Consider the following 15,546-nt stretch of genomic DNA (forward strand, 5'->3'; position numbering starts at 1 on the left):
TGAAGCTGAAACATAAAACGGGTAAGGTTGGTCGTTCAAATGATCCCAGATTGCAATGACTATTTCACGATAGCTCGTAGATGCTTTAAGGTGTGAATTGTTTCCGCAGGTGAAGTTGGATTGACAGTTATCGATCAAACAAAGTCACGGACAAAAGTAGCTTCTAAAGTAAGATACAGAAATAAATCAACTACTTGAGATAAATGAGACATTTAAGGGCTCGAAACTATCTAGATAGTTTGCTAACTAGTCTAGTCTGAGAGAATGCCAACGAATACGTTTTGAGCCTGGAACGCGTTATGTAACGGCAGTTACAATGGCTAGCTATGCTAACTAGCAAGTAATCTAAGCCAGAAGTTGTGGTATCTTGACCAGGCTTTCAATGAAATTAACTCGCTAAATTGACATGTTATGCATTATTACCGCAGCCAAATAACGCTAGCTAATTCTTAATCTCGGTTACCCAGAAGTGCAATTCTCTCGCGAAAGTTTATTTTACTGTTTCATCTGTCCACGACACTTGTTTACGGAAGTGATGGACCCAAACGGAGTCCGGGTGTATGGCTAGAATTAAACACTGACATTGTACCTCAGGATATAATCAGTGCATGCTGTTACATGGTAGCTTGCTAGCTAAGGTCATGGGTTATGAATGTTATTGTTTTGTTCAGACATTTCTGGAGGCAAACTTGAAAATGTTTGGAGTGAGATGGTGCGAGTGTGGAAATGGCTGCAGTCCCACAGGCAGACAGGAATACATTTGGTACTGTGTCAGTGTTGAGGGGGTGTTATAAGGTTTGTGTTCTTCACACCACATTTTCTCTGTGTTTAGGTCTGTTTGGGCTATGACACATTGCTGAAGAGATAATGGAGCCAACAGACCATGCCACAGAAGCCGACCCCCTGAAGAGGGAGGAGGATGGGGTTGAGGGTGGTGGAACGGCACCACCAGCGCAGACCAAGAAGAAGAGTTTGGGTCTGGCCAAGTTGTCCCACTGGAGGACGGCTGCCTTCTTCCTCTCCCTCTTCCTCTGCCTCATCATCGTCTTCGCCTTCTCTTTCATCATCCCCTGTCCCGTCCGTCCGCAATATCTCACCTTCTGGAACCGCACCTTCCCCCATGCAGGTGAGGAAGATGTACAGTGACACAATAGACCAGAGAAGGCCAGTTAAGAAGTTATTTAAACTCTGTGTTGTTTTCCACTATGGACTGGATGGAAAAAGTCTCAATCTCCATGAAAATAGCATTTAGTACAGGACCAGGCTTGAACTGTTTGGGAAAACAGCCCTATATGTACTGTTTGTTTCTTTACCCAAAAGGTTCAACTTACTTCCTTTCCTTTCTCTCACAGCCACCTATGATTTCCTGGCCATTGAAGATGCAAGCAAAGACAAAGTGATGGACGTGTTGTTTATCCTGAAGGCCCAGGAGGGCAGTCAGAACGTTAGTTGTTTTGCTGAAGGTACTAGTAATACAGATCTTACAGCAAATGCTTCATGCTTTGTCTTGCTAAAGGCCCATTGCAGTCAAAGTTATGTTTTCCCTGTGTTTAAGTATTATATTGTAGATAGCTGATGAAACTAACACTGTAAAAGGTTTAACAAATATTATTGTTATTTCCTAATAGCTTCTGGTTTAAAATACAATCTACACAGGACCTTCTAATCAGCAGGTCTGCATGGGTGGGAGTTTCAGCTTTCCGTGGTGACATCCCCATTCTAGTTAAATAAAATAAAAAATAAAACATTCTGTTCACTCCCAGAAAGTCCTATCAGAATTCTTGCCTGAGAACATTTTTTGTAAAAAAAACTATTTTTGCACATTTGAATGGAAATCTATAACAGTTTGGTACTTAATTGTTACTTAGAAATAAGTTGATATTAATATAAAAAATGGCTGCATTGGGCATTTAAGCATAATAATGAGGAGTATGTCGCTGCTTTTGTAGAATGGTTTCATTGAGATTCCAGTAAAAGTAGAGGCTACCAGCCAAAGATTCCCAGAAGACAAGCTAAAGTCCCCTCAATACAGAGATACTGTTTAATAATTCCTACTGTAATTGTTCTAACAATATATTGTCTGCTGTGTCATTGTCAAATCTCTAGCTTGGCAGTGTCTGTGAGATTCACGTGTGCTGTATGACTTCCAGGTCTGGACACACCTTGTGTGTTTGTGTCGGCGGTAGCAGGGACCAACGGGGAGACTCTGTGGGAGCGGCCCTTGGCCCCTGAGTTCCACTGGGCCCAGTGTGGTCTGGACGGCCTTGGAGGAACCGACAGGGGCTGCCTGCTGTCTCACTCCAACCAGCTCACTGCCATCAACAAATACACTGGTGAGTGACTCCGATTCATGACTCTCTTGTTTACTCACCTCTCTCTCTCTCTACTATCTCACAAACAACACCTGATCAGGAACTTATAGTCATGTTTTCACACCTTTTCCACCACAATGGTGGTTGAACATCACACTTCAAGTAGTCATGCTTTCTCTCCTCATGCCTTTCATAAATCGCAAGTATGTGCCTGCTTATCCCTCTAATGTATGATAGTTTGGTCTGTGTCTCACCACTATTTTGTAACATGACTCACTTCGAAGAAAACTTCTGTGATTTCTGATGCAGGGGGGTTGTAGCTGTGAGTGCATTCTGAATACTTGGTATTTCTGTACAGGAGTGGTGACGTGGGCGCGGCCCCAGCCTCCCAACCTGAGGAGTACCTTACCGGTCCTCAGTGTCTCAGACCTGGATGGGGACGGGGTAAGCGACGTGGCTCTGGTGGCGCCCAACCCAACGCAGGTAAACCTCAGAGGTGTCCTCGATGTCTCAGTTTAGTCGCACTCACCAGCTGTGCTCCGCATGACGACCGCTCAGACTAGAGGATGCGATATTGTAGTATTTTCACTGTTTCCGTTTTATACCTCTGCTTTAAAACACAGGACAATAATGCATGAGAAAATGTGTGCTTCACACATGAAATGGCAACCTCTGTGCCAGTACCTTTCAACAGAAGACCTCAAGACAGTTTGTTCTATTGTTATTCGTTGCGCTCTAGACACAGCTGACGATCCTCTCAGGGAAGACCGGTGTCCAGATTGGCTCAGAGGTGGTTCTTGACACAGCTGAGTGTGCCATGCATCTACTCCACTCCACAGGGAAAGGCTCCAACTATGTACTGCTCCAGAAAGGTGAGCAAGCCATTTGCCAAAGCCTGCTAGTGAGCTCATTTATAGATCTGTTGTCAATAATTCACTGACCAAACTATTGATCTCATAACATTCTATGTGATAGAACACATTGATTTCAGTCCTACTGTATGTGACCTTGTCCAATGGTCAGTGAGCTATCCTAGTACATTGATTTAAGGGTTCTATATGGCCAGTTGGCTACAGCCCACAGCATATTGATGTCAGTGTAATGTTATATGACTGTTGTCACTGCCCTTTGTCCCCTCTCCCCAGACTCGGGATTGTATGGCCTGGCCCTGTGGAGGATTGCAGCCCAGGCTAAGGCAGGCATGGAAATAAGCCTCAAGAAGGACAAGCACTGGGAGCGCAAAGCCAATGACTCCTCTGGCCTTGTATCAATCTATGAGTAAGATGGAGCAGCAGCTAGACGCTAATACACAATTCTCACAATGCCTCAAAATGTCACAGCTTGGGGGCAAAACACAACACCAATATACCAAACGTCTAGTGGTTAAATGATGATTTCTCATGTCTTATGTTCAGTAACCTGGACCATAGACTGAAATTAATTGCTAATGCTAACATGAAGTCTTTTCTTTTGACGGCCGTTCCTCCCCTGCAGATCTGGGACATTGAGATATGTGTTAAGGACAGGGAAGGCAGAGGGTCCCTCCAACCTGCTATTGGTCACTGGGGGCAGTGTGGTGCTGATAGATGGTGACAGTCTGAACTTACTGTGGAGAGTCAACACCAGCACAGTCCTCAGGTTAAAAAAAGCGTCATCACCCTAAGCACTGATTAGTTAGTTAACATTGTCATGTAGCTTACTCAATACACAGTTTTGAATGGTCATATTAGGACTAACAACCTCGTATTCCTTAACATTTGTAATAAATTGCCACGCTATGAATTCCTCGTGTGTGTGTGGACATCTATGATAACCAGGTATTTGGGCCAATGTTGTGTACTGACTGGGAGGGTTTTTAAGTACTGTACCAGTCAAACGTTTGGACACACCTACTCATTCAAGGGTTTTTCTTTATTTTTACTATTTTCTACATTGTAGAATAATAGTGAAGACCTCAAAGCTATGAAATAACACATTTGTAATCATGTAGTAACCAAAAAAGTGTTAAACCAATGAAAATATATTTGATATTCTTCAAAGATGCCACCCTTAGCCTTGATGACAGCTTTGCACACGCTTGGCATTCTCTCAACCAGCTTCATGAAGTAGTTATCTGGAATGCATTTCAGTTAACAGTCACGTGCATTCCAGGTGACTACCTCATGAAGCTGATTGAGAGAATGCCAAGAGTGTTCAAAGCTGTCATCAAGGCAAAGGGTGGCTACTTTGAAGAATATAAAATATATTTTGATTGGTTTAACACTTTTTTTGGGTTACTACATGATTCCATATGTGTTATTTCATCGTTTTCACTATTATTCTACAATGTAGAAAATCAAGAAAAACCCTTGAATGAGTAGGTGTGTCCAAACTTTTGACTGGTACTGTACGTTTTTCCTCTCCCCTCAGCGAGCCTTCTTTTGGCCACTTCAACAAAGATGGCACACTCGACATAGTGATCGAGGAGGACATTGGCAACCACATTAAAAGGGTATGTGGGGATCAGCTTGGAAGCAATAGAAGAGACTCAACTTACCTGCTTGGCATTTCATCCCTTTTTGTTTTTCCACTCCTCGCTGCATTTGCATTGAATGCGACATCTGTCCCTGCTCTGTGTGCATTGTAGGTGGTGATCCTGGACGGAAACACTGGAGGCACAGTGTGGGAGGTCAACCTACTGGCCAGCCCCAACTCACCCAAGCCAGCCTCAGTCAACACCATCAACTCCTTCTCTGTGTTCATGTTCTGGGGGCTGATGCCCTCCGAGGCCAACGCTACTGTGAGTACAGTGACTCTATGAGAACGGATCATTCACTGATCTTCATCTCCCTCTGTGTTCACGGAACCTTAGCCTGAGAATCTGAAGGCTTGCGTTAGCTTCCCGAGTTAATGCCTAGGATTCAGCTCAGGGGGCTAGCACATGCTTGTGGCATGCAGAATACCCGGGTTCGAACCCGGGTTGATCCAATTCACATCTGTCATAGTGGTACTCTTTAGACACGCTGACCTGTTTCTAAAGGAATGCTTTCCTACCAGAGGGATTTGAGTGAGGAGCGGCGCTCCTACATGCTGTATCCCCACTACTCCTCAGTTCTCCTGGAGAAGAGCAACGTCATGGACCACATCATCGCGTTTAAAGGTGAGCTACACGATTGAGCAAAACAATGTCATTATGCGGGGCCGGTGAACCGTCTCAATAGCTCAGCTGTCTAAAAACGTTATTACCGCACCGCCCTCTCAGGGAGGAGGAGGGACCTTGGATCTTTTCCTCCAATGCGCTTTGAGAGGAAGGTGAGGAATTGAGGGGGAAAAGGACTTGGGATGCAAGGATTTGACGTCTAGTAACGTTTTCAGACAGCCCTAGTCTACTGTACTTGAGGATAATGACTTCTCTAAGCCTAAATGACTTGTTGTCCATGTGTTTTCTGCCTGTCCTAGCCACTCTGTTGGAGCGGGGGCGCCACGCCTGCTACATCATGTTGACGGGGCCCGAGGGGGAGGGGGCCGAGGGGACAGTGGACCTTAGCAAGCGCAAACTGAAACAGGACGTCACCGACAGCCGGGTCCTCCGCCTGGGCTCCATAAGCAGCAAAGACACTAACGAGGACATCAAAGAGGCCTTCCAGAGACTGCGTTTCAGCGATGAGTGACAGGCCACTGTTACCATGACAACATTGCTGCTGATATCAAAACTGTGTTACAATAGATATGACAACCGTTACTGCTGACAATCAACCAACTGTGTAGCTATGGTTACCTTAAAGCTGACTACTAAACCTTCTTCTGCTGACCTTGTATTCCAACTGTCCCATCATGACAATCAGATTAATTTAGCTCAGTTTTCTTAGCGTGGAAATAGGCAAGGTAGAGGCAGATGTGGCTTTGGGTCGATGCAACCAATAACTGCCCTAATCACAGAAGACTGCCAGGGTATACCAACCAGGCAATATGGTATTATCAGGTACTGTATCTGAATTCATTTATGCACAACTAGTAGGCTACTGTGTGGGATAGTTTTTAGATACCTTTGCTGTAGCAACTTCAGCCTATGTAAAGGTGGCCAAAGTGACTAAGCGTTTATGTTATGCAACAAAAAGAGGCACTAAAAGCCCCAAAGAGCTGCATGGGCAACCCTGTGGTTAGTGGAAATATCTTAAGGGTACTGCTTCCATATAAAATTACAAGTCATAGCCTTATATTGTAGCCAGAGGTACTGTGATAGATGACAATCAGATGAAACTAGTAGCAGGTACTGTACTATTCCAAGTTGCTGTAAATTAGGGTATAATTTAAATGCACATCGATAGAGCTGTAGGCCCTGTATGAGGGACTCAAGCCTTGAAAGTTGAACGTTTCTGGTGATCTGTGTGTTGATGTTCAAATCAGGCAAAAGATAAAGGGAAAGCTTGAGAAAATTATTATGCCCCCCCCCATCTCTTAAAAAAATGTTTTAAAGTGATCTTGAATGGGAATGAGGGTTTTATAGTTTGCCTTATACATGAATATATTGAACCTTATTTTTGAGATGATTTTTCCTTCTTTTTACTTATCCGTTGATCTCTAAAAACATTTTTCAGATCTGAGCGAGACGACACCCGCATAGCTGTTGTTTTTGCAGTGTTGGAGGAGGAACTTGGGGCTATTCAACCCGTATCACCGAAGTTCAGCTTTGTAGTGTGATTGAGATGCAAAGACATGTTCGCGCTTTAGCGGCAACCGCATTCACGGTAAACGCTACATGTCGGCCCAATTGGAAATGACCTTTTACATTTATATCGCTGAATCTGCAACCAGAAATAGCTATTGGTTTTCTGGTTCGTTAAAAGAGCTAAACTTAGATATGTTTTTGTTGGTTTGATAAATTAGACCATGCCCATTTCAAGCTTATCTGTAAAAGTTACATCAGAATATTTAGCCAAGTTAGCAGGCTAACTCATTGATCCTATTTTGTAGTATTACCCCCCCCATCTTTCAAAGTCCCTGATTTAAGACACAATTTGCTGTGTAGTTGCGTATCAACCAGACTAGGTGGAATTGCATGAGCTGTCAAATCCGACAGCTGCTCCAAGCATAATTGGTGCCACGTTCAAAACAACTGGGAACTTGGAAATGTCCAACTTCAGTACATTCAAAACAACTGAACTCGTAAAAAAAAAAAAACAAGCTCCGACTGGGGGAAAATTGATTTGAATGGTCATTTAGCTCTGAATTCCAACTCGGGTACTCTGGCCTCATTATAGAGCTCTGACTTTCCGACCTAAAGATCACTAAAGTCATGATTTGACCTATTATTTTTCCAAGTTCCCATTTGTTTTGAACGCAGCATGGGAACACTGGAAAAATACGAGGTCAAATCATGATGTCTGCAGTGGTGGAAAAGGTGCTCAATTGTCATACTTGAGTAAAAGTTAAGATACCTTAATAGAAAATGACTCAAGTAAAAGTGAGTCACCCAGTAAAATACTACTTCAGTAAAAGTATCTGGTTTTAAATGTACAGTAGTTGAAAAAGTACTCAATTGTCATAAGTAAAAGTTGTACATCAATTTTTTTATATTAAGCAAACCCGATATCACAATTTCTTGTTTTTTAAATTATGTACAATCAGGGGAACACTAACACTCATAATTTACAAATGCAGTATTTGTGTTGAGTGAGTTCGCCAGATCAGAGGCAGTAGGGATGACAATGCGTTGTATTGATAGGTGCTTGAATTGGACCATAAATGCTGTACAGCATGAGCATTCTCAATGTAAAGAGTAGGCTACTTTGGGGTGTCTGGGAAAATGTATGAGAAAAAGTACATATTTTCTTTAGGAATGTAGTGGAGTAAAAGTAAAAGAGAGCCCCAAAAAATGACTAATGTAGTACTTCAAAGTATTTTTATTTAGTTACTTTACACCACTGGATGTCGGTAATCTTCAGGTCGTAAAGTCAGACCTCTAGAAAGTGGCCCGAGTTCCCGACTTGAAATTCCGAGTTGGACGACCGTTCAAAACTATTTTTCCCAGTCAGAGCAACAAAAAAATGTGAGTTCCCAGTTGTCTTGGACGCTCGGAAGACGGAGAGTTCCAAGTTGTTCTGAACGCAACATATACCTATAGCGGACATTGGCGAAAGCATAAATCATAGTCCACAGACGCAAGGACGCGATAGTCCTGCTTCCCATTGTAACATAGCTACATGTCTCTGACACCACCAACCGAGGGGGACGTACAACCTCTCCTCACAATGCCCAACCAACGCGTCTCCCGGTATGTGTCTTCTAGTCATTATAATGTGTTGACCACAAGGTTTTATGGGTATTGTGACTCACACTGTGGTACTCCATTGGCTGCATGGAAAGGGAGTCGCATTAAAACAAATCCCATGCAGCATTGTTTGCCAGTTCGAACACTGGAGTGTGATTTGTAACTTACACCTTGATTAGGCTGATGAATCCTCATTATTTTGTTGAATGATTTTCAATTTTAGCATCATTTCTATATATAGACTCTTTGTTGTTCGGAACTTTTAAAGCTGCAATATGTAGCTTTTTGGGTGACACAACTCACATTTATATTAATTTGGTCATCTGTTATCTTCAATGAAAGCAAGTCTAAGAAGCAGTAGATTCATCCTATATGCGGTATTTATATGCTTCCTGTTCTTAAATTTCGTTTTTGCGTGTTCTACTTTTGGTGTTGTACACCAGCTTCAAACAGTTGAAAATATATTTCACCGCGGTTTAGATGATGCAATGATTCTACACACTGTACTTGCTTGTTTTGTTACATTAACTAAAATTAGGCTTTAGGTGAATTAAGAATTTTAGCAACTAGGAAATGGCGGAGTGATTTCTGCATATTGTACCTTTGTCGCGAGTGGGATGGTTTTGGCTTCATGACAAATCACAAGAACCTGCAGACGGATTTGAAATCTCCAGCTCCGTTACACCGTCAAAACATAATATATTGGGGTGTCTGCTATTGCCGGTTAATGCTTGATCTGATTTGAATCTAGGCCTAAATTATGTTGTAATTTCAAATATTATAGATTGAATTAGAAAAAAATACCGAATGAATGAAGCTGTGTTATGCTGGCAAGCTTAACGAGTTTGAAAATAGGATAAATATTGGTAGTAACTATACACAATGACAGTGTATAGTTTGGGCTATAGCATAATCATTTACTCCCAATATAAAAATGCATGTTAAAGAAAGGGAAGTACGGAATTGTTACAGCAAATCCACTAATCTACATGGGTTGACTAGGGTTCGGTTACATCTCACTAGGACCAGCTTTATTACTTAATCAATGGGTGCATTCGAGGTGGATCACTTAGGCCAAGGCTTTCAAAGTGTGCTGCATTATGGGTATAAAAATGGTCAGATTTGCGACAACAACAAACATGTAATCAAACGTCATGCACTTTCGACTAAATATCTGCAGTTTCTCTGCAGAACCAAAGCTTTGTGAGAGACAACCTTTTCTGTTTTCTTGGAAGCATAAGGTATTACACATGCTCATAAATGGTTGATGTGGCCACCTAGCATTGGTTATTATCAATGCATGTTTACTTTTCTGGGTGGATGACTATTTAGCATTTAAATTACATAGGCATATACATGTGATCCAAATTTCTAGCATAAATAAATAAAATATACCTAATGTATTTATCTAGATGTTACTGTAATGTTGCCCAATGTTATAGCCTACAATTTGTCTTGTCCGCAATATTGCTTTCACCAAACAAATTCAAATGTCTTGATTGTCTATTAAGTGTGTTAATAAAATGGAATACACTGAACAAAAATATAAACACAACATGTAAAGTGTTGGTCCCATGTTACATGAGCTGAAATAAAAAAAACTCATTTTCCATACACACAAAAAGTGTATTTCTCTCATGTTGTGCACAAATTTGTTTACATCCCTGTTAGTGAGCATTTCTCCTTTGCAAGATAATCCACCTGACAGGTGTGGCATATCAAGAAGCTGATTAAACATGATCATTATGCAGGTGCACCTTGTGCTGGGAACAATAAAATGCCTCTCTAAAATGTGAAATTGAGTCACACAACACAATGCCACAGATGATTCAAGTTTTGAAGAAGCATGCAATTGGCATGCTGACTGCAGGAATGTCCACCAGAGCTGTTGCCAGAGAATTTTATGTTAATTTCTCTACCATAAGCTGTCGCCAACATTGTTTTAGATAATTTGTCAGTACATCCAACCGGCCTCACAACCACAGACCACATGTAACCACGCCAACCCAGGACCTCCACCTCCAGGTTCTTCACCTGCGGGATCACCCTCGGGGGGTGGGGTGCCGAGGAGTATTTCTATCTGTAATCATGCCAAATTGTGGGAAACAACTCATTCTGATTGGCTGGGCCTGGCTACCCAGTGGGTGAGCCGAGCTGCCAAGTGTGGTGGGCCTATTCCCTCCAAGGCCCACCCATCGCTGCACACCTGCCCAGTCAGGGGAAGTCCGTAGATTAGGGCCTAATGAATTTATTTAAATTGACTGATTTCCATATATGAACTGTAACTCAGTAAAATCTTTGAAATTGTTGCATGTTGTGTTTATATTTTTGTTCAGTAAACATATTGTAGACTAGACATGGATTATTGTACGGGATTTCTACACTAGCAATTTGAGGCTTACATCTGTGTGAGGGAAACTGGTCCTTAATGAGCCCCTTAAGTACCTCAGACACCAGTCGTGGGTCAATACCAAGTGCATTTGTCTGCTTGGCATATTGTTTACCCAGTCATTTATGTGAACTGATATACATATAGTCTAATCCTTTTCATATTGTTTAGCCAGTATGAGAGCTGATGTACATGTATAGTCTAATCTGTTTCTGTACAGTGAGTGTTTTGTCCATGTGATTGAATGAAAGTATGTTATTTACATGCTTACTGACAAAAGCAACATAAACGTTGAGAATTAAAGAACTACACTCCAGCCTGTAGTAATGCTGACATGCAATCAATTAGCCCACATCTTTCCTCGCGGAGTTTCAGACCGAGTCCTAAAGGGGTGGCAAAGAGCGAAGCTGTTCGACATTATGTTGCATTCTATTTATAATTTTTACATTTAATTAACCAGGCAAGTCAGTTAAGAACAAATTCTTATTTACAATAACGGCCTACCCCGGACGACGCTGGGCCAATTGTGCGCCGCCCTATGGGACTCCCAATCACGGCCGGATGTGATGCAGCCTGGATTCGAACCAGGGCCTGCAGTGACTCCTCTTGCATTGAGAGGCAGGCTGTATAGAAAAGGGAAAGTTCAATGTCCGAAGAGGTGGAGACTGTTGCGCAGTGACGGTTGTCTCGGCGTTTGTTTGAGGTCATTTGAAAATGATCTTTATAGTGTAGGGAAGGGTTATTGTTTTACAAAACAACAGAGCGATTAAACCAGCTCAGACATATGATAGCGTGCAGGTGTTGATGGATGTCTGTCCATCTATATCCATCGATTGATCAATAGGCGTATCTGGGTAGCATGAATTGTGACTTTAACTTGGCAATGGATTTGCATCCATTCCGTGTCCCAAAATGGTATCCAAATACAGCTGGCTATAGTTCTTACAAAATAAAATACAAATTCAACTTATTCAACCTAGCCTATCTTTATTAAATTCATTCCCTAAAAGTTATCAGTGTAGCATAAGGTACAGATTACAGTTATTATTTACAAATACAAACTTTTTGTCTTATCTAACCTATTTTGGCATTAGGCCAAACCTATATCAATTATCTACTAGTTACAGGCGGACAGAATTCCTGTTAAAATGCCACTTCCTCAACTGCAAAATGTAGGCTATCATGTTTTGCCATGCACCTATAATATCACACAAATGATGGCAATTACCACATTTTTGGTAAAATGAAAGGTTTCCAGTGATTTATCATTAGTTGTATGGGATCGATCTTGCACATGATTAAACTATCTCAGTCATTCCAATGTGACCTGCGTCCGCCATACCGTTTTGATAGGACTGCACGGCTACAACAGCCACAAGACCAGCGCGCGCGCAAGGGCGCACTCCAGTCATCAGCCAAGGGAGCCTACGCGTGGTGTTCGGGTATCATCATCTTTAGTACAATAGTCACTTTGAACAACGCAGCACTTGCCACAAAGGTAAATATGTGTTACATTTGTAGTATAAGCCTAAATAATTTTTTTGCCTATATTAGACATACAACATATTTTATGCAACACGAATATAGTGTTTTAATTAAGGTGGGAAGCTTCTGAAAATGAAACCATGAGCAAATAAGTCGATCATTAGCCTAGTTATTTTATTTCCTCATTTTCTTGCGAGTGACTTATTTATCGTATGCAACACTCTCCATTAACAGACAAAAAACGTAATTAGGACTAATTCATATTGATTAAGAAGTCTACTTCTTAGATATCGATGATTATGTTTAAGAACATTGTATTGGCTTTCCTATTAGTCTATTGTATATCTGTATTATTGTACTTAAATACCAATTCGTCTAATTAAGTTCTGCAATGTAGAAAAGTGGCCATTGTATTAGACTTGTAGCGCCCCACTTCTATCCTCAGTGGCAACATTTGGTTTGTAACCACAGAAATGTTTATTGGTACTTTTCCTTAAAAATCGACACTTAGGTCGTAGACAATTGAAATGAGAATAATTTGTCTGTGGTGTAGCCTAAACATAGCCTCATCTCATCATACCTGCGAAGGAGATTTTTAGTCACCTTCACGCAAGGCCGGCCCTAGCCTTTTGGGGGCCCTAAACGAAATTTGGTTAGGGGGCACCTCGTGAAAAACATGTTAGTGGCCCACCCTCTTGACGATAAAGTGAAACATTTAAGTTTTAAAGTACATTTCCTGCAATTTTACACATTTTGCCATGGGGCGGAGAGAACATTTTGCAATTGTATAACATATTGCATGCAATTCTACTGAATTTCAATTCTACTAATTTTGCCATGGGGCAGAGAAAACATTTTTCAATTTTATAACACATTTCATGCAATTCTACTCATTTTGCCATTGGGCAGAGACATTTTGTTCTTTAGTTTTACAGCTAATTTCCTGCAATCCTACCTATTTTGCCATGGGGTGGAGAGAACTTTTTGCAGTTTTAAAGCTAATTTCCTGCAATTCCAAACATTTTGCAATGTTAATAGTGAGAATGATGAACAAAATTAAAATGGCCCCCCTGGAGGTTAGGGCCCATGGACACGTGCTCTGCGTATCTGGTCGGTTTTCGGCCATGATTATAACAAGTTTAGACAGCTGGCTAAACTAGCTACGAATCAAAAAATTGTCAGCTGACAGAGCTAATTGAGTGACTGTTAGTGACTGACATAAGAAGAGAAAAACTGCTGATGCACAACCACTTTTCGAAATTGCACGTGCTATATTCTTTTATTCTTACTCTCAGTAAGGTGAGAACATGACTGAGTTGCCAAAAATGTATAACACACACATACACACGTATAATATATACAGTGTGTGTGTGTACGTACATACATACATACATACATACATATATATTTTGGTCGGGCCCTCTAGCTGGCGGGAGCCCTTAGCAACTGCTTATGTCGCTTATGCCTGGGGTCGGCCCTGCCTTCAATTGATAGCGTCATTGTAGGCTTTGGACAGAGGTTATTCCATTTTCTTGCATCCTCCTCATTCAAGCATGTTTTCCCGACAGCACTAAAAATGGCAGAGGATATTGCGACTAAGCTCCAGAACTACCGCACTGCTCCCTTCGATGCCAGATTCCCCAATCAAAATCAGACAAGGAACTGCTTCTACAACTATCTGGGTAAGTCTAGACTCCAAGGTCAAAGTCTAGGACTCTGGTTCTGTAGTCATACCAGTCACGTAGGCAAGTACAGATCAATCTTTAAATTTATCCAGTTCCTTTCTTAATTGTGAATGTGTTTAGTGTGTGCCAATTAATTATGTGGGACAGAACCATGTCCTTGTGGAAAACTTCTATTTTAGAATGTGTGTCAAAAAGGTGATTAACTTACATGGTAAAATAAGGGTTCAAATTAAAGACCCTGACCTTAACCTTTTTAGAGGACTGTAATCCAATTTTGTATATTTACACAAGACCAGTGACAAGACCACAACCCTTGCCCCAAACTCATTGACGTGCACATTTTTTCCCCAACATCCCCATTGTTGTTGCTATATTTATAGATTTTCATCGCTGCCAAAAATCCCTGGACGCCAAAGGAGTCGACACTGCCCCGTGTGACTGGTATAAGAGGGTCTACAAATCACTCTGCCCCATTTCCTGGGTAATGCTTTTAAGATATTATTTTTCATTAGCTAAAAGTCTTTAAGTGAATTAGAAAGGATTTCTGAAGTAGACCTACAGTATTGATAACACATACTGTGGGTTGACTGACTGGTCTATAAGTACATTGAGGTCATTTGAGGTAATGTGTCCATTGTTCATCCTGTTTCACAGTTAATAAGCAAAACAACAGGCTATTATGGTACATAGTGTGATTTGCTACACTTAACTGAATTTCAACGCATTTTACATTTTTTTTTATTAAAGAGGTTACTGGGTTCAAAGGGTTATAGACATCATTTGAAGGGGGTCTGACTTCAACTATTGCTGGTACAACAGACAGTAAGCATTATTGGAGGAAAAAGCTCTGGCCTTATTCAATTAGCCCTATTCTGAGCTATACATGACTCCGGCCTTATCAAGTCATGCAAATAGTGTCCATAAAAAGGAAAACTCTTTAGTCAGCAGAGTTAATATTCAAACATGTGATTCCTCTCAGAGTTCATTGACCTTTTGCAAAATGAGATACTGTATTACTATACCCAATCCAAATCTAATAAAAATCATGCAGGATAATTGGTCTGTTACAACTACATCAACATGTAGGGGTTTTAACTGGTCTGGTCTGTCAAGTAAATGTTTATTTTACCCGTTTGTCCCCCAGATCCAGAAATGGGACGACCAGAGGGAGGCGGGGACCTTCCCAGGGAAAATTTGAATGGCATCTCCAAAGAAGTGTACTTCATGGCAATAAGTTTGTATGAGTAGGACTCCTGGTCGGTCGTCCACTACTCCTCTGGAATGTGAGCAGAGTATAACTGAATACCGTAGTCATTCCTTATCAAAGAGAATAATTGTGTTGCAGATTATGCATTAAAGTGTCTTGGGCGATGTTTATCAAACTGAAGAGTACATATATTTTTTGGGGGGGGGATTGAAGAGAAG

The 15,546-nt window shown here is 41.3% G+C and overlaps 2 protein-coding genes across 3 annotated transcripts; both read left to right on the top strand.

Annotated features, from left to right (window-relative positions):
* The first annotated feature begins 32 nt into the window (after positions 1-32).
* Positions 33-6,836, top strand: fam234a (family with sequence similarity 234 member A). Its single transcript, XM_064923911.1, has 12 exons — positions 33-168; positions 833-1,126; positions 1,353-1,463; positions 2,151-2,333; positions 2,671-2,795; positions 3,052-3,184; positions 3,458-3,590; positions 3,807-3,950; positions 4,722-4,803; positions 4,939-5,091; positions 5,349-5,451; positions 5,751-6,836. The coding sequence occupies exons 2-12, from the start codon at positions 868-870 to the stop codon at positions 5,960-5,962; spliced, it is 1,638 nt and encodes a 545-aa protein (XP_064779983.1). The 5' UTR covers positions 33-168; positions 833-867; the 3' UTR covers positions 5,963-6,836.
* Positions 6,837-6,973: 137 nt separating this feature from the next.
* On the top strand, positions 6,974-15,503 carry LOC135504952 (cytochrome c oxidase subunit 6B1). 2 transcript variants are annotated; one of them, XM_064923917.1, is made up of 4 exons: positions 6,974-8,565; positions 14,005-14,118; positions 14,502-14,602; positions 15,266-15,503. In XM_064923917.1, the coding sequence occupies exons 2-4, from the start codon at positions 14,013-14,015 to the stop codon at positions 15,317-15,319; spliced, it is 261 nt and encodes an 86-aa protein (XP_064779989.1). In that variant the 5' UTR covers positions 6,974-8,565; positions 14,005-14,012; the 3' UTR covers positions 15,320-15,503. The 2 variants fall into 2 exon arrangements, with proteins under 2 accessions (XP_064779989.1, XP_064779988.1); XM_064923916.1 differs by lacking the exon at positions 6,974-8,565 and adding an exon at positions 12,124-12,449.
* The last annotated feature ends 43 nt before the right edge of the window (positions 15,504-15,546 follow it).

The sequence above is a fragment of the Oncorhynchus masou genome, chromosome 18 (genome assembly GCF_036934945.1).
Source record: "Oncorhynchus masou masou isolate Uvic2021 chromosome 18, UVic_Omas_1.1, whole genome shotgun sequence".
Taxonomy (NCBI): domain Eukaryota; kingdom Metazoa; phylum Chordata; class Actinopteri; order Salmoniformes; family Salmonidae; genus Oncorhynchus; species Oncorhynchus masou.